Source organism: Callospermophilus lateralis, chromosome 3 (assembly GCF_048772815.1).
Source record: "Callospermophilus lateralis isolate mCalLat2 chromosome 3, mCalLat2.hap1, whole genome shotgun sequence".
NCBI lineage: Eukaryota > Metazoa > Chordata > Mammalia > Rodentia > Sciuridae > Callospermophilus > Callospermophilus lateralis.
In genome coordinates, this window is record NC_135307.1 from 157609379 (window position 1) to 157631324 (window position 21946).

At 51.0% G+C, this 21946-nt stretch overlaps 1 protein-coding gene across 4 annotated transcripts in view; it reads left to right on the forward strand.

Annotated features, from left to right (window-relative positions):
- Rrbp1 (ribosome binding protein 1) overlaps positions 1-19837 on the forward strand; it is a 67861-nt gene extending 48024 nt beyond the window's left edge. For 2 of the 4 annotated variants that reach the window (XM_076851489.2, XM_076851491.2), the window contains exons 8-24: positions 3467-3605; positions 5719-5888; positions 5999-6033; positions 9288-9378; positions 10197-10289; positions 11840-11932; positions 12010-12093; positions 12240-12329; positions 13056-13148; positions 13541-13612; positions 14220-14315; positions 15000-15083; positions 16853-16969; positions 17785-17868; positions 18199-18297; positions 18804-18947; positions 19479-19837. In XM_076851489.2, the coding sequence (XP_076707604.2) occupies positions 3467-3605; positions 5719-5888; positions 5999-6033; positions 9288-9378; positions 10197-10289; positions 11840-11932; positions 12010-12093; positions 12240-12329; positions 13056-13148; positions 13541-13612; positions 14220-14315; positions 15000-15083; positions 16853-16969; positions 17785-17868; positions 18199-18297; positions 18804-18947; positions 19479-19517 (1623 nt within the window). In that variant the 3' untranslated portion in view covers positions 19518-19837. The remainder of the gene's footprint in view (positions 1-3466; positions 3606-5718; positions 5889-5998; positions 6034-9287; positions 9379-10196; positions 10290-11839; positions 11933-12009; positions 12094-12239; positions 12330-13055; positions 13149-13540; positions 13613-14219; positions 14316-14999; positions 15084-16852; positions 16970-17784; positions 17869-18198; positions 18298-18803; positions 18948-19478) is intronic. The other 2 variants (XM_076851490.2, XM_076851493.2) reach the window with 2 other exon arrangements.
- The last annotated feature ends 2109 nt before the right edge of the window (positions 19838-21946 follow it).

The following is a 21946-nucleotide window of genomic DNA, read 5'->3' on the forward strand; positions in this document are numbered from 1 at the left end:
CCTGTCTACATTATGGGGATGGGTAGGGCTTGTAGCCACACTAAGTCATCCCTTTCTAGCCATGAGTAACAGATGGAGATGTAGGCAGTTCTTGAACCCTCAACCCTAGCTAGCCTCATTAATAAAAGTGATAGCATTAAATGGATGCTTTCTATGTGCTAAGCTTTGTTTAGAACATTTTATAAACATTGTAACTCTATGAGGTACTTACTCTTAGTGTTTGCATTTTACCCATAAGCACATTTGAGGCACAAAGAAGTTAGCAATCATATTTAGGACACTGTAGAGGCAGGATTTGAACCCCCTGAGTCTAGCTCTAGATCTGTATTTATCCTCCCATATTTGCCACCATTGTGATCCTGCAGCTGTGGAGAAGCCAGTGAGCTAACTGCTTCAAGGACAGGTGGGATTTTCTTCTTTCTTAGCCTTTGGATATAGCTAAAATCTGTTTTCCCCAGGAGTGTGCCCTTTCTCCTTCAAAGAGAGGAAGGTTTTTCCCTTAGTGCACTGGGCATCATCTAGCATGTTTTCCTCAGCCCGGGGGCTTTGCTGCCCACAGGTCTGATGATTTCCAGTGTTTCCACTGGCTTATGTCAGGGAAGGTTGACCAGGCTTGGGGCAGTTACCTTAGGCATGAGGAGCTTTGATGCCATACTCATGTGGAGGTTAAATCACTGGAAAACAAGGAAATCCTGGTGACTCAAGGGGCTTTGGGTTGTTTTTTCTGCTGTATCATTGAAACCAAGCTATGGGACTAGAGTAGCCAGACATGAAATTCTAAGACTGATGTTTGAATGGATACAAGATACTAAAAGAGAACATAACAAACACAGTTAGAATTTGGGTGGAATCAAGATGGATAACTTGGTATTTTCTGATTTTTGTGTAAAGCAGACCACTAAGATCAGATTCTTGGAAGTGGGCCTGGCTGTGGTTATATTTTAAAGGCTCCCAGGTGGTTCTGATGCATCTGAGGAAGGACTTTTCACTATTGCAGCCTGGTTTTCTGTCATGTGTCATTCCTAAGGGTGGAGGCCTGGCCCTGGCTCTTACCAGCACATTACCACCTGCAGATGTCTGCTGCCCCTGTAGGTCTCTGGACTCTCATCCATAGCCTGGGCCTAGACAGAGGAGTCCATTCTTTCTAGTTTAACACCCCAAATTGTGTGGCATGTGGTCAGGGAGGTTGGGGGATGTGGCATTGTCCCTCATGATATTGATAATGAAGGCCCCTGGCCGCAGCTACTGGATTCAGATTTCAGCAAGTTATTTTAGAGCTTCAGTGTCTGTCCTGTGGGGTAGTTGTGGGGATGTCCTGGTAGTTTTGCTGACATACTCAGAGCCTAGACCTAGAACTCAGCCTTGAGCAGAAAACAAGTTCAATAAATGTCAGGGTCCCATTCAGGGAATTTCTCTGACTAGAAGTGTAGGTTGTAGAAAGGGCTTTTCCCTGTTGTGCTGAAGTGGAAGTGGGGCTCTTTCCATTTTATCCTTCTCTCACCTGAGGCGTCTTCACTGTGAGCCAGCTCTTCAAGGACCAGGATGGGTGTGGCCTCCTGTGCTTACCTTGGGAACAGAGCTTTAGCATCAGGAAGCAGACCCCCATCTCTTTCCCTCCCCTTTAGTGATTTGACGAGGCCTATGTGACCAAGAGTGCAAAGAGTCCTTTGAAAGTGCTGGTGGCACTTGTCTTGGCTTCTTGTTCCAGTGAGTGAACTGAATTTTAGAAACTCACGAGCATTTTATACCAATCCCCAAACGGCCATGGGACCAGCTTTTGAAATTGCTCAGTGTGATTGGCTGTGTTGACTACCTTCTCCTTCCAGGCAACTGTGATCCTAAGATGTATGCTCATGGGTTTCATTGAAGATTCTAAGTTTTTGGTTCCAAAGGCGGGTGGATTGTTTGCTTGTTGCTGGAACCATTATTCTTTTTTTTTGTATTTTAATATTTATTTTTTAGGTGTAGATGGACACAACACAATGCCTTTATTTTTATGTGGTACCGAGGATCGAACCCCGGTCCCGCCCGTGCTAGGCGAGCACTCCACCACTGAGCCACAATCCTAGCCCTGGAATCATTATTCTAATGAATGGAAAAACATTCAGTCTCCCTACAGAGCCCTTTCTTAAAGAAGAAAAAGAAAGGAAGAAATTGCTAGTGGTTTTCTCCAGTGACAATCTGGAAAAACCAATCTCAGTGACAGGAGCAGAGCTAAGGATGTTGCAGCCCTGAGGGGGAGGCTGGGCCCTGGAGAAAAAGCTGGTCTGCTTCCTGGGGAGCCTATGGCAGTCATTCTTCCTCCTCTTTCATCCCTTGGAGTTAGAATGAAACTGACCCCTTGCTATATGCCAATGCAGAAAACATTGTGGACCCTAAAGCTGTCCTGATTTTGTCTTGTACAGTACATGTTTGTCTACAGTCTAATGCAATGACTTGACAGCGACTTTTCTGGCTCCAGATCTACCTCTGCCTTCATGGTTCTCTTTAGAGCAGTTAGCCTAGCACCATGTTGTGTAGCCATTGGGCTAAAGAGAAAGAAATTGGGGTGTGGTGACAGAAGCATGACTTGGAGCCTCACTTGGGTCAATGAGAGGCATTTATTGTCAGATCCTTCCTGGCCCTGTCCAAAATGAGCTTGTTAATTCTGTAGCCAGGGATCTGGTCCTTTGGAGAATTAGTTTCTTTGAAGATCTGGTGATGTGAGAGGCTTTGACCGACATTCTTATCCCAGAAGCTCAGTTTTGGGAATCATTGACTAGAGTGTCCATTGGAGTATTGATTGGGACCACCAGAGGTTGAGAGCAGCCTGCCTGCCACTGAATGGGGAAATTGGGACACATTCGGCACCTCAAAGCTGTGTGTGGTTCTTAAACAAGGACCCAATGATGTGGAAGTCTGTGAGATACCAGATTGAAAAATATGAAATTGTCATTTTTGTGGAGGAAAGATTGAATACTGGCAATTTTATGTGGTTCATTCTAATATTAAAAGAAAGAACTAAGAGAACTGCCATATTAATGATCCTAAGCATGTGTCACATCCATGTTAGTATAAATGCATATTGCTATTGAGGAGACCCAGCCAACTGTCTGCTTCTGGAGAAGGCATCAAAGATTCCACTGGGAAACTCTTTATATATTTTGTTTGAATCAGTATCTTTGGACTTTTGTTACAAGCAAGTATTTACAAATCACTTGAGAAGATAAAAAATATTGAAACCCACCTCACAACCTCCACAAGTGGGAAATGCATGTAGGTCCCTGGCAGCTACTTTTCTCACTGAAAGGATGCTGGGTGAAATTTGGACAAATTCTAGTAAGTTTTTACGTTATACACAAATCAGAGACCATATGGGGCTTTGGTAAGGGCAGGAGGTCAAGAGTTTTGTTTTCTTCAACCTGGGAACTGATGAGGGCCCAGCCTCCTCCCCTCCTCACAGCCATCTTTTCTCTGTCCTCTCCAGGTGTCTCACAAGGAGAGTGAGGAAGCTCTGCAGAAGCGCCTAGATGAGGTCAGCCGGGAGCTGTGCCGCACACAGACCAGCCATGCCAGCCTCCGGGCAGATGCTGAAAAGGCACAGGAGCAGCAGCAGCGGTTGGCAGGTAAGGGCAGTGTTCTGATGGCCCCTGCTCCTGGTGGGTCCCAAAGGAGTCTGCCGATTGTCCTATTGTCAAGGCCAGGCCTGTACCTACCCCCACACCCCAAAAGTTGAAGAGGCAGGGATGTCAGGACTGGCTGGAGTCACAGAGTCAGATTAAGAGCTGACTGTCCACTGGGTTTGGGGAGTAGGGCCTGCAAGGGCTGGATATAGAGGATGGTGCCTATGTGGGCTACTAGTGGGGTTGGGGTCTGGGGACAGAGGCAGGGCCTGCAACGGTTGGTTACCTAGCAGGTGAGGCTGGTGAGAAGTTGACCCTCATTCACTGTATTTCCTGAGCCACTGCCATGGGCACTGGGCTGGCAGGAATAGTGCCACCTGCAAGGACAGGGTTATGCAGCAGTGCCCTTTACACAAGCACTTAATCTGTGAAGGGACAGATGGTAAATACATTTGGCTTCCTGAGTCAAACAGTCTGCATTACAACTACTCACTCTGCAGCTGTGGACAAAAGTGTCCATAAACAACGTGCAAACAAGCAGCCTTGGCTATTCCCTCACACCCACTAGAGATGAAAACTATGGCATTTACCACTGAGCTACCCAGCCCTCCTATCCTTCCCCCCCTCCCTCCCTTTCTCCCTTCTTTCATTTATTTATTTATTTTGAGACAGGGTCTCACTAAGGTGTTTAGGCTAGCTTCAAACTTAAGATCTTCCTGTTTCACTTCCTGAGTAACTCAGATTACAGATGTAAGCAACACTACACCTGGAAGGCTTATCTTTTTGAATAAAACTTTGTTTATAAAATAGACACGGGGAGAGGAGCCTATAAGCCAGCTCACTGGTCACTGGTCTAGAAGGCCTGGTGTGGCTTTAAACACAGGAGGCCTTTCTGAGGCAGGAGGGGTGTTTAAACCTAGATCAAAATGATGGAAGGGGTCAGTCCCATGAAGAGTAATTTAGCTAGCATACACACCTGAGAGGGGAATGAACTTGAACTTGGCCTTGGGGCTTCTTATTAGCTACAAAGCCACAAAGCAGTGTTCATGAGCACTACTAGGGTAAAATGAAATGCCTGCAGACCACTAAGGAGAAGATGATGGAACTCTAAAATGGATTTTAGTTGGAAGTTTCTAAAGATTCATTCTCTGGAAACAAGGTGAACAAATGAATGAGAAGGCTACTGATTAATGTGGGGCCAGATGGGCAGGGCCTTGGTCACCTCCCTGTGAGGATTTTGGGTCCTGTGAAAAGTGTTAACAGGAAGGTCGGGGCAGGGGGATGGTACAATTTCATTTGCACTTCTGGGGTGGAGAATGGACCATGGGGGCAGGAGAGGCCAAGGGAGAATGGGCAGACTTCTGTAGTTGTCCAGAAGGGTCACGGGGCTTGACCTAGGTGATCTCAGAGGTGCTGCTACTGATGGGGACAGATTTGGCATGTGGTGACTGTGGAGTCCCCATGCTTTAATAGTGGGAGAGAGGTAGAAAAGGGTAAACAGAGCAACCCGGATGAGACCTGGGAGGCAGGAGGCGGGGTTTGAGTTGCTAAATTAGATTTTGTTTGGAAGTGGCAGGTGGCAGACCCTGGGGTTGGGGATGAGGTCAGTCCTGGTGGAGACAGCAGTGTCACAGGCAGGTGGACTATACTCAGCCATGGGACTTTAAGATCACCTGAAGGAGAGTACAGCTCCCGAGTAGGGCCCCAGGATAGGCTTTGGGGAGGGTATAGCCCAAGATCCATATAGTCACTTTCAAAATAGTTTCTGGCCATGTCACCCCTATCCTTGGTCTCAGCTAATATGAGCCAGAGTGTTCTAGAGAATGAATCTTCAGAAACTTCAACCAAAATCCATTTTAAATCTCTATCATTTTCTTATTAGTGGCCTTTGGGCATTTCATCTTGCCCTAATAGTCCTCAAGAATGCTATCACCAGGCTGTGATTTTGTTCAGCGGTGATTTAAGAAGCCCCAGTGGTTAGAAAGTGTGTCTTCAGATCCCCAGGCATAAAGGAGGCTGTGTGCCCTGTGCGTGTCCCAGAGGACAGCAGTCCTGGTATTCATCTCAGGCATTTCCAGCCCCTGACTTCTCTTTCCTTTTCCTTTTCCTGCAATAGAGATGCACAGCAAATTACAGTCCTCTGAGATGGAGGTGAAGAGCAAGTGTGAGGAGCTGAGTGGTCTTCATGGGCAGCTCAAGGAGGCCAGGGCAGAGAATTCACAGCTCACAGAAAGGATTCGGTCCATTGAGGCCCTGCTGGAGGCAGGCCAAGCCCGGGATAACCAGGTCAGCCCACTCCTGGGAGGATACTGCTGAGGAAAGGGGCTCCCCTCCTGACTAGTTGCTGTACAAGTGAGCCTAGTGGAGATCAAGGAATTTTCTGTGTCTCGTTCCAGGCCAGCCAAGCTGAAGCCGACCAGCAGCAGATGCGGTAAGCTGGCGGGGCGGCTGCAGGGGGCCACAGGGCTCTTGTCCACTCACTTCAGCCTTAGCTGAGGTGACTGAAGGCTCCTGGAAGCGCAGGCTTTCGTTATGGCACTTGAGTTTCCCGAGGAAGAACCTCTTCAGAGGCCCCCTTCTACTCTTGTCATACTAGTGGTTTAGAGAACAGGAGACAGGCCTGGGCAGGCAAACGGTCACCTTTGCAAAGAGCTATGTATGTATTCTCTGTTGCTATAACAAAATACCTTAGGCTGGGTACTTTATAAAGAATAGATTTATTAGCTCATGGTTTTGCAGGGAGAAAATCCAAGATTGGGCAGCTCCTTGTGTTTGACCTCTGGTGAGGGCTGATAGGAGAGCATGAAAGAGGAAGCATGCACATGGTGAGCCAGGAAGCCAGAAATCGGGGCAGGGCCAGTCTTATTTTTTTAATAGCAACTCACTCTCAGGAACCAACTCACTCAGTGAAACCAGCATCAGCCCCTTCATAAGGCAGCACTCCCAGTGACCTAGCTGTCCCCCACTAGGGTCTGCCTCTTAAAGGTCCCAGCACCTCTTAATTACTCCCATCAGGGAATAAGCTTCCAAGACATGAACCCGGGGTGTGTGTGTGGCGGGGGAATGGGACAAACCACATCCAAACCATAGCAAGCTCTGTGCCCACTCTCAAGAAGCAACACCTATCTGTGTGAAGAGTGGCAAGTGCTTCAGTGGGTTGGGGGCAGACTTCTTGCCAGCTGCATCCATCCAGTCATCATTTCCTGTGGGGGAAGACTGGCTGATTAAAAGGCAAGAGATTTTAGGGACTGAGGTTTATAAATCAAATGGGGAAATGGCTGTGGCCCAGGCTGTCTGCTGGACCAGAGGTTTGGGATGTTGGAAGAATGTAGAGCTGACCTTGCCACAGGGCTGTTTTCCTTTGTTTGTGATGACTTCGTTGCTGGCCAGATCTCATTTTCCCTCAGTCAGCAGCCCCAGTCTTGGACTTTTTTGTTCAGGGGCTGCTTGCTGTTGCTAAGGCCAGAGCTGACACCTGGGTGGAGTGGCTGAAATCAGGGAACAGGGTCCTTGTGACCATCAACTCTGGGACAGGGGTTCAGTCTTGAGAGGTGGGTCCTGGCTGCCATGGCCAGGGTTCCCTTGAGCACTGGGTGGGACGAGCCATGGAGTATGTGTTTTCTCTTTGCTCAAACACTTCTGGACGCATTCTGGGATATCAGCCAATAAGATCCCTTTATTCTGGCCATTGTTGCCAAAGAGTCGCTTACTACTATGCTTCTCAGCAGGTACAGCTTCCTAGGCATATAGCCTGTGTTCCTCAGCATCCCTAGGGCTCTGTGGTTTGGGGACTGGAGAAAGAACCCAGCCGCCTTCTTGTGGAAGACCCAGAACCCAACCCTTCTCTTCTTCCTTTCCTAGGAAGCATGGGTAAACTTTATTTCTCACAGTGGTTATTTTTTTAGGGGCAGAGAAGCTCTATTTTTTTTTTTTCTTTAAGCTCAGATTCTTGAACCACTCAATGAACTACTAGGATAATTAAGTCACATTGCAGTTATTTTTTAATTTCAAATTTTTGCAAAGTGCAGAAATGATCTGGTAGAAGCTGATTCCTTTTCTTCTCAAATAGTTTACCTGCAAGTTGTTTATGTTGGGCCATCCTGTTCTGGGATAGAGAGAAGTGATTCAGTCCCAAACTTTGTTTCTATAACTTGACAGAAGCTGCTAAGGGGATGAGGGTCAGTGTGTCCTTACCACTGACCTGCAGACTCTTCTTCAGGATCTCGTTCTTCTGGGGTCTTTCCAGAGGTGGTCTGCTGGAGGATGCTGTAGTGTAATACAGGGATTGGAGGGATAGTCTGAGGGGTTTCTGTAGAATTTTGGCTGGAGGGGGGCAGGTACCAGGGATTGAACTCAGGGGGACTTGGCCACTGAGCCACATCCTCAGCCCTATTTTGTATTTTGTTTAGAGACAGGTGCCACTGAGTTGCTTAGCACTTCATTTTGCTGAGGCTGCCTGTGAACTTGCAATCCTCCTGCCTCAACCTTTCGAGCTGTTGGGATTACAGGCACGCACTGCCACGCCCAGCCTTTCAGTAGAACTTGGAGGGTGGGGGTCACAGTTCTGTGGGCCTAAACTCAATGCCCAAAAGTCAACAAAGCTCTCAAGGCCATATGCAAATTGTATGCAGGTTAAAAATATAAGGCTGTGATAAGCCAGACTTCATTATCAGATAGGTGGTCAGGACAGCCAGCATGCTCAGCCCACACTCGCATTATGGTCAGCATTAGTGTGTGTTAGAATGGTTGTTTTCAAAGGTCTTTGACCATGACCTTCAAGAAGAAACACAAATACGTCTGTCCCCATGTGACCTGCAGTGTCCACCACAGCCCTCCTTCCTCAGGCTGCTGGGGTGGTAGCTCCTTTGGGGGACTTCCTCCTGCATCTCAGGAAGTGGCTTGAATTGCTGATTCAGACCACTGTTGACCACTTCTAGACTTTAGATTTCTCATGTCCCTGGGTCTCCATCTGTTGCATATCATAATGTGGAAAGGGGCTTGTTAAAAGTGTCCATTCAGAACTGGTCCCGAGAGCCTTGAGTTCAGTGCTGTAGTGATGGTGACCTCTCATTTCTGGTTGAAGGGCACAAGGATATGAGGCACTGACACTCAGGGATTCTACAGTGCTGGGGAGTCATCTCAAGGCTCATTCCTTCCTCAAATCCCAGGATATAGAAATGAGTGGTCCTCCATTGGTCCTTGGTTCTCAGAAAAGTTAGAAGTCAGGCTTTGGGGAGCTGTCAAGAGCAGTGGTGCCCAGGTGTGAGGTGACAGCACTACTGTGAGCTTCTAGTTCACACCTTAGAAGGCCAGCCTAGTTCTGAGAGTCAGGTGCAGCCATGTGGAAGGGCCAGCTGGCATGTTCTGTGGTGACAAGATGGGTCATGCCAAACTCAGTTCAAGAGAGTAGATGTCCTGGAAACCTAACTGCTGGGGCACATCCTCTGCTGGCCATTGGCTGCTCTGGAGCCAGTGCCCTGGCCTCTGAGTGGTCGGCATGAGGCAAGGTAGAAGGGTGTGTGCCTCGCAGGTGTTCCTTGGGTAGAGGGGGGTGTTAGGCTGACTGGGTGCCCTGGGTAGAAGAAAGGGGTCCTCCCGAGATGGAACTGGAGGGTAGGCATGGTCCCTTGGAGCTGAGGTGGTGACCTGCTGTGGTAACCATTTTCTCTCCCCTCTCCCCGCCAGTCTTAAGGAGCTAGAATCACAAGTATCATGTCTGGAGAAGGAGGCCACTGAGCTCAAGGAGGCTGTGGAGCAGCAGAAAGGGAAGAACAATGTGAGTGTGGAGGGCCTCAGGGCTGGGGTGGGAGGACCAAGGCAGAGCCGTGTGGGCCCCGGAAAGGTTTTCACAGAGTCTCCTTAAGGCGTCTGCTGTAGAACCTGCCCTAGACAATCAGGGAGCCCAGCTTTGCTTCTCCCTCTGTTCTCACTGTTGTTTACTCTGGGAGTTTCCTCTTCCTGCCTCCTCATCCCCAGCTTCTCCATATGTTCAGGGTTGACTGCCCTTGGGGCAGGTAACATCATTACCCAAACATGGACAGTGGTGTGACCCATGTACTGGTTGACCTGGTCTGGGTCACGTAGCCACCCCGAGCAGATGTGGGTGAGGGAGGCTGGTGCTAGAAGAAGGGGAGAGAGACATGCCTGCCCTCTCCAGAGGGCAAGGGCCTTCACCCACATCCTTTCCACCTGCCCTTGTCACGGAGCAGGGCTTGCTGGTTGCCCTGCTGCTCCCAAAGGAGGTCTCACTCCTAGAGCCAGCCGAGGGAGTCACTTGCTATTTGGTGGCAGGAACCTCCTCTCTGAAGAAATAGATCGGTCCTTCCTCCTCCTGCAGTCTAGTCTCCACTGAAAGGGCGCCTGCCTCTTCATCCTCTGTGTTCGACTATTCCGGCATCAGGTGGCAGCACCTTGTGCTGAGTGCCACCAGGAGAGGCCACATGAATGTGGGCCAAGAAAAGAGTGGATCCTATACAGGGTCTGAAGTGGGGCCATGGGGTTCTCTGAACCCAGCCCTTGCTGAGACCAGTCCACAGGAGCTGGTCATTGATTGACGGGTGTGGGCTACTGACTTCCCCTCATCTCCCCTCCCAGGACCTCCGAGAGAAGAACTGGAAGGCGATGGAGGCACTGGCCTCGGCTGAGCGGGCCTGTGAGGAGAAACTGCGTTCCCTGACCCAGGCCAAGGTCAGAGCCCTGGCCATCCTTAGGTTGGCCAGCTGGGATAGCAGCACCTGCCTGGTTTAACTGAGTCCATAAGATATGGAAACTGTGTAGGGAACAGTCTTGGCCTCAGTGTCTCATAAATCTGTACCAAGGCCCCCAGGCTCAGCATGCAGTGTCCTCTAGTCTCTTTTCATTCTTTCCTTCCTCTCCCTTATTCCTTCCTGCCCCCCTTTCATTTTTCTTTAAGAGAAAGGAGGGAAATGTGCACCCTCAATTGTTTTTCCTCAACTGGGCACTCTGTTATGAGGGTACAGAGCTGAGCATGGCCACAGCAAAGACTGAGCGGGTTTGGGGAGCGCTGTGGGCTGCACCCTCTGCGAGTGCACCCAGGGTTACACTGGCTTCATGGCCTTCAATCATATTATTTTTATCCAGAGGTACTTGGAATAATCCTGCTTCTTTCTCAGGCCCTCTGAAGTCACCGTCCAGTTGGTTCCATGTGTGTTCTTAGGGGAGGACATCTTTAGCAGTGAGCTTTCAGGGTGTGGTATCCAACTCTCTGTGACTGGGGCCCCCATTTGCCCTGGGCTGGCTGGAGTCAGTGTGGAGGCCCTGACTAGGGCAGCAGCACTGACGCTCTAGCCCACCCTTTTTTGTCACACATTTCCATCCCTTGTGAAAGGCCAGCCCCTTCCAGCCTTGCTCCAACAGAGGGAGAGCCTGTCCCAGTACCTGAACTTTGCAGTGACTCCCATGATCCTCCCAGGAAGCCTGAGGGTATAAAGATGAGACCCAGAGAGCAGGCAATAGGGCAGAAGTTGTAAATAGATTATTAGAATCTTAGATTTTTGGCCCCAGAAGTGAGTGTAGAGATGGTCCGGCCACTGTGTGGCAAGTGCAGAAGCTGTTGCCAGGCTGACAGCTTGTGGCCACACAAGCAGAGAAAGACAGAAGGTGGCCTCCAAGGCTCCTGTGCTTTGCCTTATGACTCATGACTGGTGAACCTGAGTGGGCATGGTGGTCATGTGGCCAGGGGTCCAGGGCAGGCCACAGCATCATCTCTAGATAATTGGGCAAGCCAAAAAGGGTCTGCTTCTCAGGCTTAGTTCAGACCAGGGGTTTTGTGGTCAGACTGGGTGTCTGTTGTCACCTGAGGAAAATCAGGTCCAGCCCCATACAGGGTGTGAAGTCAAGCTTCAGGAGAGACCCCAAGCGATGCCCTGTCTTCTCTGAGTTGGTTTTTTCCTCTGGAGATTGGGAATGTTGATTCTTTCTCCCTCCAGTGGGTGCCTAGAGATGAGCTCCCTGGGGATACCTGTTCATGGCTGGCACTGGCCCTAACTGGGGCATGCTGGGAGGGCTGGGAAAGTAAGAGCTGGCAGAGTCTGAGTGACTGCTGGGAGGTGTGGGGTAACTGGCACCTGCCACCTGGGGCTTCCCATTGTCTGGGAGCACAGACTGGGGAAGCCCATCTCTTCCTTTGATTTTTGTCTCATCCTTGATGAGGAGCTGAGGCCCTTCCTGGTAGGAGGCTGAACCCTGTCCTCTCCCCTTCCCCTCTCCCCTTCCAGGAGGAATCAGAGAAGCAACTCCGCCTGGCCGAGGCCCAGACCAAGGAGGCCCTCCTGGCGCTGCTCCCGGAGCTCTCTGTCTCAGAACACCAGGTAGTGGGGGGGTGGCTCCCAGGGATTGTACTCCCCCAGGAGCATTCCCCACCCTCACCTTCCACGGTTCCTCGCAGAATTATGCTGAGTGGCTGCAGGAAGTCAAAGAAAAGGGTTCCCAGCTACTGAAGAAGCCATCAGCTACCACAGAGCCCTCCTCGGTAAGCAAGGCTGCCAAGCAGGTGCCCTTGGCAGGGGCTGCCACTGTCACCCAAGCTCTCCTATCCCTAGGAAGAAAGTGCCCAGAGTCATTTCAGCGGGTAGCTGTGTTGGATTCACTAGACACTTGTTCTCCCTCTGCCCTCAGGACCTGGCCTCCAAGCTGAAGGAGGCTGAGGAGACTCAGAACACCCTGCAGGCTGAGTGCGACCAGTACCGCACCATCCTGGCAGAAACGGTGAGCAGCCAGGGCAGGGTCTCTGGGAACTCTGTGCTGGGTGATAAGAGGGTGCTGCTAGGAGGAGAGCTTTGGGGCCTAGAGTGCAGGAGTTGGCATAGTATCTCCAGAAACCCTCTGGCTCTGTGTGACCTGGGCAGACCTCTGCCCTCCAGACCTCATTTCTTAGACTGGATGGTAATGGGATGAATAAGTCTCTTAGGTCTTCATTATTTCTAAGCTGAGGAGAGGGCTGAGTTGAGGGTTTGAGGCTGGTCTCCAGCGGGAGAAGGGACTTGGTTATAACAACAAGGAATGATTGGGCAGGCAGTTGTGGGAAAAGGCAAGGTAAGCTTTGGCCTGACTGGGTTGAACTCCTCCCTGACTCCAGGAGCAATGCTGGGTCCAGCCCTTTCCAGTTCTGAGCAGCTCTGTCTTGTGTTCCTTGTTCTGGGCCACCAATGGGATCAGCACCTGTGGCAGAGCCCAAGAGCAACAACAGTTCTAAGAGCCTCTTTTGGATCACAGACCTCATTTCCTGGCATGGTCCTACAAGCCAGCACACTGGATAGAAACCTCACTTCTGGGACAGTGGCCACCTTCCCTCCCCACACAACACTGAGTCTTAAGCAGAGGAAGTACTGGCCATCATTGCAGAGGACCTGGGGACAGGAGTGCGTTTGAGTGTAGGGCAGGGCTGAGGAGGGAGACAGCCCTGTCTTACCGCTCTACTCCTTCCTGCCGCAGGAGGGCATGCTCAGAGACCTGCAGAAGAGTGTCGAGGAGGAGGAGCAGGTGTGGAAGGCCAAAGTGGGAGTTGCGGAGGAGGAGCTCCAGAAGGTATCTTGGCATGTACATCTCCCCAGGGCCTGATGGCATGGACATTGCTGCTGGGCTCAGGGAAGCCAGGTGTACTCTACTGAAGACACATGGCTGGGTTGAAATTCCAGAGCCCACAAGAGAAGTTAACAGGATCTGTCACTTAGGAGATGCATATCGCTGTTGGCATTTCTGGGGGACACCCTGCGAAGCGGAACTGTAGAATGACAGTGGAGCTCCTCAGTCTCTAGGAGATTGTGCTCCTGTTCTCATGCTGGACTCTATCCCCACTCCCAGGAGAGACTGCTACAGGCCACCAGAGCTTCAACTTGGCTTGGAGATGGTGGCACTACTCGTCCTGGGAAACATCCCCAGACACCTATGTTTCACAGGGCATTTCTTTTGCTTTGTAGTCACGGGTCACAGTGAAACATCTCGAAGATACCATAGAGAAGCTAAAAGGAGAACTTGAAAGCTCAGATCAGGTATGTGGTGCTTCTGTTCTGAGAGTTGGTTTCTCTTGTCCTATGAGTCTCTTTGAAAGTGACATTGCAGAGGCCATTTGAGTTATTCTTCTCTCAAGGATCACTGGCTTCTCACCTAAGCCAAGTGATCCTATCCTGTTTTGCTTTAATGAGAGACCTTCATAATAACCTCAGAGGCCTAAGACAGCTACAGATCTGTGCATAGTTGTCCAGCCCTGACCAATGGTGGCTTTGGTCTTGGCCTTCACAATCAAGGGTGTGCTCAAGGGAGCCCTGGTGTTCCTTTAAGCACCTAAGCAAGCCCTGGCCTTGGAGAAAGTGCCCCTGGTACCTACTTTTGCAAGTGTATCTAAGAATTGCCCTCTCCCCTGCTCCTTAGGTCAAAAACATGTCAGGACCCAGGAGTACTGGAGTTGGGGTACTCTTTTCAGCAAGGAGTTCTCTTGCTAGGGCTTGGTTTCTTATTAGCCTCGATTTATTTGGTAAACTGATGGGCCTCAGGGGCTTATCAGAGCCAGCCAGACTATACATCCATCACCCCACTCTCTGTGGCTAGTGCCCCCTGCTGGCCAACTAGAGGCTCTGATGTGTGTGCATGTCCATCCAGGTGAGGGAGCACACCTCACATCTGGAAGCAGAGCTAGAGAAGCACATGGCAGCTGCCAGCGCTGAGTGCCAGAACTACGCCAAGGAGGTGGCAGGGGTGAGTGCACACTCCACGGACTTGTATGCCCTGCCTAGCCAAGTCTGGGTCCTCCCTAGTGGCTCTTCCTCAGCCCTTAGGGAGCTGTTCTTGTCATCATGAGCCTTGAAGTCTGTGTCATTTGGTTTTGTCTTAAATCCTGCTTATGCCTCATCAAAGGGTCAGATCTGAGGTGTCTGGGGGTAGGTTGTGAAAAGGCAGCCCCACTCTGGGGAGCAGGGGCAGAACAGGGACAGATCTGACTGGGCACTGCAGCAGGGGGCGCATTTGACATTCCAGATCATCCCCTGAGCATGAGAATTCTCTGCCTGGCTTACTGATTGATGTCATTTCCAGTAGGGAGTGGATTTAATTCTGGAAACTGTTTTCTGACTGTTCAGAAGAGGAAAGCAAAAAATCGGCAACCTGAGTCCTGGTTTAATCTCACCCTTGGGGCCTTGGTTTTTTTTTTGAACAAGAGATTAGGGCAGATGTCTGAGAAGGCCTGAGATAGGTGTGCAGTGAACACCATCCTTCTTAAGTCTTCAAAAAGGAAATTGTAGCTATGGGAAGCCTGGCCCTGCTCTGTGATGATCACTAGTGTTTTGGGTAAATAGATGTTAGGTTTTTGTTTTGCCCCTAATTCACTGGAATTGGTTTTCTCTTCTCTCCTTTTCCCTATCACCTGGCTGTTTCTTCCTCAAGTTGAGGCAACTTTTATTAGAGTCTCAGTCTCAGCTGGATACAGCCAAGAGTGAAGCCCAGAAACAGAGTGACGAGCTTGCCCTGGTAGGTGAACATGGAGTCCAGCATGGGGACTGTGACTTGGGGGTCTCGTGTGTGTGAGATGAATCTGCCAGTCACGTTTTGTTGTTCACTCAAAGATTTCTGCAGCTTAGCAGACGGGGACAGTGTTCATCCATTAGCCACATGGGGCAGGAAGGCTCTTTGAAGCCCTCTTGGAACATTTGTCTAAAATTCTGAGCTGGGCCTGTGACTGCTGGGCCCAGGGTGCACACCCCATTTCCCTCCCACTGGTAGCCTGGTCTCTTGCTCAAGGAAGTGGGGGTTCTGGGGGTGTGTTCATCTTGTAAGCCCATTTCAGCACTTACGAGCATCGAGGATGTAGTGACCCCTTGCAGATCCCTCCTGGCCTGGTTACCCACCGTACTGTGGCTCTTAGCAAGGCCTTGCCCTCTTGGGGTTTCCTCACCTCAGCAATGGCTCAGACCCATTCAGTCAAATCCACAGGTGTGTGGGGATGGTCTAGTCCCTACCTGGTCTAGTGCCAGGTTCTGGGTGCAGAGCTCAAGCCCCATTCAGATGTGAGGAGCTGCGCTGTGCAGGTGACCTGAGTCCTGCTTGGCTTGCCCAGTTTTCAGCTACGGTGTGTAATCCCATGTCCCAGCTGCTTGACTGGTTCAGCTCTTGCCTCCATAAAGAGGTCACACCCTATCTGGTACCTGCTTGAGGCAGCCTTTATACCACAGTCCATCTGTCAGATCTGTACAGGCTTTCTTAAACGTCTTAAAGTAGTCATCAGCATTTAGAGATTGAGATATTTGGGGCTAAAATGTGCAGCACTGACGTCTGAGAAGAAAGAAGTTCTGGTGTGCCATGCTAGCACCCCCCACAGCCCTCACCAAGCCCAGCAGGTGCTCCCAGCTCCCTGGGTCCCCATCTTGAGCTCACCCAGGATTACTACACCAGAGGGGGGGCTATCACCCAGCTCAAGTCTCCTCCTGAGTTTAAGGCCAGTCATCTTGGCCATTGGCTAAGCCAATGTTATAGGCCTAGGGTATACAGCCCATACAAGGGCTATGTGCAGAATCCCACCCCTAGGCTTTCTTATCATCTTTCCAACTACAGTTTGGCTTTTGCCTTTGCAGGCTGTTGGGTCAGAGGTTGTTCCTTGGAGCAGGGCCTCTTGAATAGAGCCTGAGACCACTTATGTCCCCTAGAGAGCTCATGACCATTGTCCCCAGCCAGGCCTCCTGACTAGAACTTTTACCCATGTTCCCTGAGTGATGCTGCCACCCTTCAAATCAGAAGCTCAATGGTCTGGGAACCTTGGGGGCCAGTGGATATGCCACTTGCCCTCAGCCATAGAGCTGAGGATGGGGTAACTTATTAGGCAAGGTGTCATCTTATAATCTTCCCTGGACCCCAGAAAGGGCTCCAAGCCATGGTTCTTGAAGAAACCAAGGGTATAGGCAGAATTGTTGGCAGCCTCTCTCTCCCTTTTGGACTCATTGCCTGTGTGGTCTGTGTCTATTAGGGGCCATCTCACTCTTAAGGAGGATTGCCCACCAGTTTGTTTTGAAGCTCAGCACATGGGTCTCATTGGCCCAGAGGCTTCTTGGCCTCCAGGCCTGTTTGGCTCAGATTGGGTGCCCAGCTAATCTGCGTAGCGGTAGGGACTCAAACATCAGTCACAGATAGCAAACCAGTAGGGGCCTCGGCTATTAAGAGCAGCTGCAGTCCTCTCTAGGGGAGAGTGTGTGTGTGTGTGTGTGTATGTGACTGGCTGTGCACAAACCCGCCCCTCCCTGTTTCAGGTCAGGCAGCAGTTGAGTGAGATGAAGAGCCACGTAGAGGATGGTGACGTAGCTGGGTCCCCAGCTGTCCCCACAGGCGTCTCCCCAGCTGAGCAGGACCCTGTGAAGGTTAGGGTGGTGAGCTGGTCCTCAGATGTGTCACTAACAGCCCCAAGTACAGTGCAGGGTGGGCAGCCTTCATGTTGATTGACGTGTTGGCTGCTCCCAGCCCTCACCAGCACCCTCCCCATCCCTCTACCTGGATTAGGTGCACCCAGGACCCAAAAGATGCAGAGCAGAGGGAAGGTGACCAGGCAGAGAGGCGGGCGGGGTTGGGAGTGGTCTGAGAGTGGGAGTGCACCGTGCACCTACCAGGCTGAGAGAGCAGCCTTGGGTTGGTTCTGCAGCCACTGTAGGGGACTTGTCTCCTGTTGTGGCTCTTGCTGGGATATTACTAGCAGAATATCTGCTCTCCAGAGGGGTGGTTATTATTTATGTGGTCCTGGGGATGGAACCCAGGGACTAAAAAATACTGGGTGAGCTCTCTGCCACTGAGCTGCACTTCCAGCCCTCTTCAGAGTTTTGACCAAAGGAGCTACCACTTAAGAGTTCTTGCCAAGAGGCAGGGGTCTGTCACTAGGGTAGCCACTGTAGGTTTGGGCCTTACCTCATGGCTCTGAGGCATCTTTCTTGTCCTATGGGTCCTGTTAAAGGCTCCTGAGATTACAGAGGTTCCCTCAGAATCCTTTTAACCCACCAGCTTCTGGACTGCAACTGAGGTTCCATCTCCCCATAGGAGCATCAGGGATGGCTCATTGGGGCAGGGCAAGGCTGGGGGAACCCTAGAAGCAACTAAAAGGCAGAACCTATAGTCTCAGTCTGCCCCAGAGCCCTGGGCCCCAAAAGGGTCCTTCACCAGGTTCCCAAGTTATGTTTGTGATATCTCCACATAGCTGAGAATGCAGCTGGAGCGGACAGAAGCCACCCTGGAGGACGAGCAGACAAGGAGGCAGCAGCTCACGGCTGAGTTTGAGGAGGTCAGGCCTGCTTGGTGGCTCTCAGCCCCTATCAGCTTTCAGACTCTTATAGTCTCTGGGGAGCAAGCTGGTCATGCTGGCCCGCCCCTGCTTTGTCCACCAGGTGTCTGGGCTGGGCCATCAGCATGCTGGGGGTTGGGAGGACAATGGGATCCTGGCAGGTGGATGCTGAAGCCTTCTTGGGACCTCATGGCTAGTCTGTGTCTTCAGGCTTGAGCTGTTGCACCATCAGGCTTGGGATGCCCATGGTCCCCAGGCAGATTTGGTCATGCTTGACTGCTGAGATGTTGGTAAGGCTGCTCACTCGGGCCCACTCTGCTCTCTGATAAGGCTCAGACCACAGCGTGTCGGTTACAAGAAGAGCTAGAGAAGCTCCGTGCTGCTGGTCCCCTGGAGTCTTCAGGAACTGAGGAGGCTGTACAGCTGAAGGTAGAGGGTGGGGCTGGGGCCTGCGGCTTTGACCAGTCTTGACCTTGGAGAGGGTTCGGCTTTGACCAGTCTTGAACTTGGAGAGGGGCCAGGAACGGGAGAACAGACCCCAGCCTAGGAACTGGCTTCCCTCGTCACACATGGTGGGAGGGAGCCATGTCACATGGCAGCTACTAGTCAGTGTAGCTATTTAATGTAATTTATATAAAACTTGGAAGTCATGTTTTAGGTACTGATAGATATACATATCAGGTGGCTGGCACATTAGACAAGGCAGAGTAGACCATACCTGTTGTTCTAGGCCAGGAGGTAAGTGGGGCTGGTGAACAACACAGACCATTTCCTGCCAACCAGCACTGTCTGTTGTTGAATGGCCCATAGACGGCTTCCTTGTGCTCCTGGAAAGCTCCAGTCCTGGGTATTTGGGCCCTGTGGGTGTATATAGCTCAGAGTCTTACTGCTGATGTCATGTGAGGGCTGATCCCCTCCAACCCTAAAACCCACAGGAGAGACTAGAAAAAGAGAAGAAGTTAACAAGTGATCTGGGACGTGCTGCAACCAAACTACAGGAGCTTTTGAAGACAACCCAGGAGCAGCTGGCAAAGGAGAAGGACACAGTGAAGAAGTTGCAAGAACGGCTGGAAAAAACAGTGAGTGCTTCATCCATGTGGGGCTACAGGGCTGGCTCCCAGCCCCTGTGGCTTGGCCTGTTCTGGAGGTGGGCCCTGACCCCCAGGAGGGTGGATGGGAGTGAGCTTTTGGGAAGAGTTGGGTATGATGCTGGAGCCCCAGGGAAGCGGGACAACCAGGAAGTGGGAGAAACAGAACTAGGTGTTGGGGACAGATACTTGTAACACGGACATTAGCCCACAGGGCCCAGAGCCCAGGAAGCATGGTTCTCACTGCCGCCTGCTTGGGCCCCGTCCCAGTCCCCCTGCCTCTGTCCTGGCCCCTACCTGCAGGGTTTTTCACCTGACTCAAAGCCCTCACACTCCTGCATCCTGCATTCTCACTACCACCAACTCTAGGCAGCCAGCCCCAGGAAGTCATCTCTGGGTCTCCAGACAAGTGGCTTGGGGCTGTCAGCCCAGGGAGGGGACTGCGGGTCCTGGCATGGCATGAGAGGTTATGCCTTGGCTGCTTGCCCAGCTTTTCTCTCTCATGGCTGCCTTTGTTTGCAGGAGGACGGCAGCAGTTCAAAGGAGGGCACCTCCGTCTGAGTCTCTGCAAAAAGAAGTTACTGTTCAACTTTACCAAAATGCCTTACACATTCCTTATAAATAAATAAACCAACAACACAGCGTTATCCAGGCCCAACTTCCAGTAGCTCCGAGAGAAGCCATTAGAGACAAGAGTCTCTTAGAACCACAGAAATAAATCTTCCAGACCCCCAGTCTGTACAAGAACATTTGTCACATTTGATAAACACTATTCCCTGGAGCAGTCCTGGACCACCTTGAGCCGACGCCAAAGCCCTTGTTGACTCTGACAGACCGGGTTGTGCCGGGAGGCCAGGGTGCTTAGGGATCTATGTCAATCAGTGCAATTGTCATGTCTTTTTTCAGTGGGGTTGGGGTCGGGAAGTGGCCGGACCAGGTGGTGAGTTCTCAGAGGCTGGGGAGACTGGAGGGCCTCAGCCCAGCCCAGTGAGGCAACAGCTCCTCACCCCTGGAAGTTGCCAAGCAGAACTGACGTGTGACCACCTGGATGTTAATGCCATTAAAACCTATGTGTTGCCCGGCGCGCTGCAGTGTCGTCTGGTCTTCTGGGGTTCCCCCATCTTACTTTGGGCCCAAGATGGGCTGTCTTTGGGACAAAGTATAAGCATAGTCTTGGTTTCTCTGCAAGCAGGGGACCAGCAGCTATGTAAAATGGGGATAAAACCTTTTTTGGGACCCCAGTATTTTCCATCGCCTCCCAGGCTTCAGTCGTTGGTGGGCAGATGAGGAAACAATGCCTGACACCCAGTGGTGCTATACCCCACCCTTGAGGATCTGAGGTTTCTGTGAGCAGGGGTGTGGGTGGCCTACTGTGGTATGAAGTAAGCTCTGTGAATGAACAAGGGTCTGCATGTGCGCAGGGCCTTGGATGAAGGTCCATACCTTGGGAGAGGTTCAGGGCTGGAGTAGCCCCTCCCACCTGTCCTGTGGTACTTTCTCAGGCAGAAGCCAGCTTAGACTTCTGCCAACTCTCAGACCCAGAGTTCTTGGCCTATAACAGAATGGTCCAGGGGAACTTTGGCCTAAGAGGTGTGGAGCTTCTTAACTGAGAAATAAATCTGGAGTTTATACAAAATGTTAGAGATCCTGAACCAAGCCAGGATGGGAAGGTAGGTCTGAGCAGGTCCAGTGTCCAATATCAGCCAGTCTTGTTAAGGGGCTGCCTTGGCCAAGTGCTATTCCACATTCATGTCCCTGCCCTGCAGAGTCTCCAAATCCTTTGGAGAGTCTAATTGGCAAAGCTTGGCTGTGGGATGTTGGGCACTTAAGATGGCAGATCCTACAAGACAGGGTTGTTTTCACACTTCTGGGATCTGTATCTCAGCCCCCTTAGTGGTGGATGATTCCAGTGGCTGTTCCAGGAACCTAGGGAGGTGTAATGCTTGTAGATGTGTCCTTTTGCCTTTTTATTCAGCACTCCCCCCACCCCCATCCCACACCTGTGGGCGAACCACTTGAATGTTAATGGCTAAATTGGAGACAAGGTGCTGGAAAATCCCGGGTGGTCTCCCTGGAGAAGTGGGCTTAAGCTGGAGTTTGCAAGAGGGTTCCCTCAGGGGACAGTGGTTGCAGAGGGGAAGGTGAGGCTGAAAAGTCATTAAGACCAAGGGGTTTGGACTAAACAGGGCAGTAGAAGCCACTAAGGGTTTTTAAGCAGGTGTAGGGTGATACTCCTGTTCTAGGATTCTATGGAGGAAGGTGATGTGGAGGGGCACCCCACAGGTCTTGAAATACTGACCAGGAGAATGAGGAAGCAAATGACAGGAACACCTGATGCCCACTCATACCCAACTCACAGCACCTGGTCTTCCATGAGGTGAACCAGAGCCCATGGAAATGATGGTACTCACCTGGCAAGCTGCAGGGCTGGTTCCAAACCACTTCTTACACCCCCCAGTGCATCGGCACCCTGAATGGGCCACAGGTGTTTTCTAAGGATGCAAAACCCCATGAATAGCTGTGGCCTTATACATCTGTGGTGCCCCAAATTGCATCTGCATCTGCTGTGTGCACTGTGCATCTAAAGCAAGGCTCAGAGCCAGAGGAAAGTCTCTGGGTGAGGGAGAGCAGGGACAACTAGCAAGATGTTGGTGATGGACAGGAAGGGTGGAGACGTTTGAGCAGCCACCTGACAATATCCTCCACAAATGCCTCATCATTGTGCTTTCCTCAGGTTTGGGTCTATGCTCAGAGACCAAAAGAAATGCATTGTTTTTCTTTCCCCTTTCAAACCCATCCAATCCACTGAACAAGATCTAACCTTTGAATTATAGTTAGCATTAAGCTGGAATTTTCAAAGGAGTATAGGGAAGCAGATCTGAATTTCTATCCTAGTTTTGCCAGGCAGAAGTCTAACCCCACACAGGTGGCCTTATATAGGTCACTGGTTTGGGGCCCTGGTGAGTGGGTGTGGTACAGACCAGACCTGT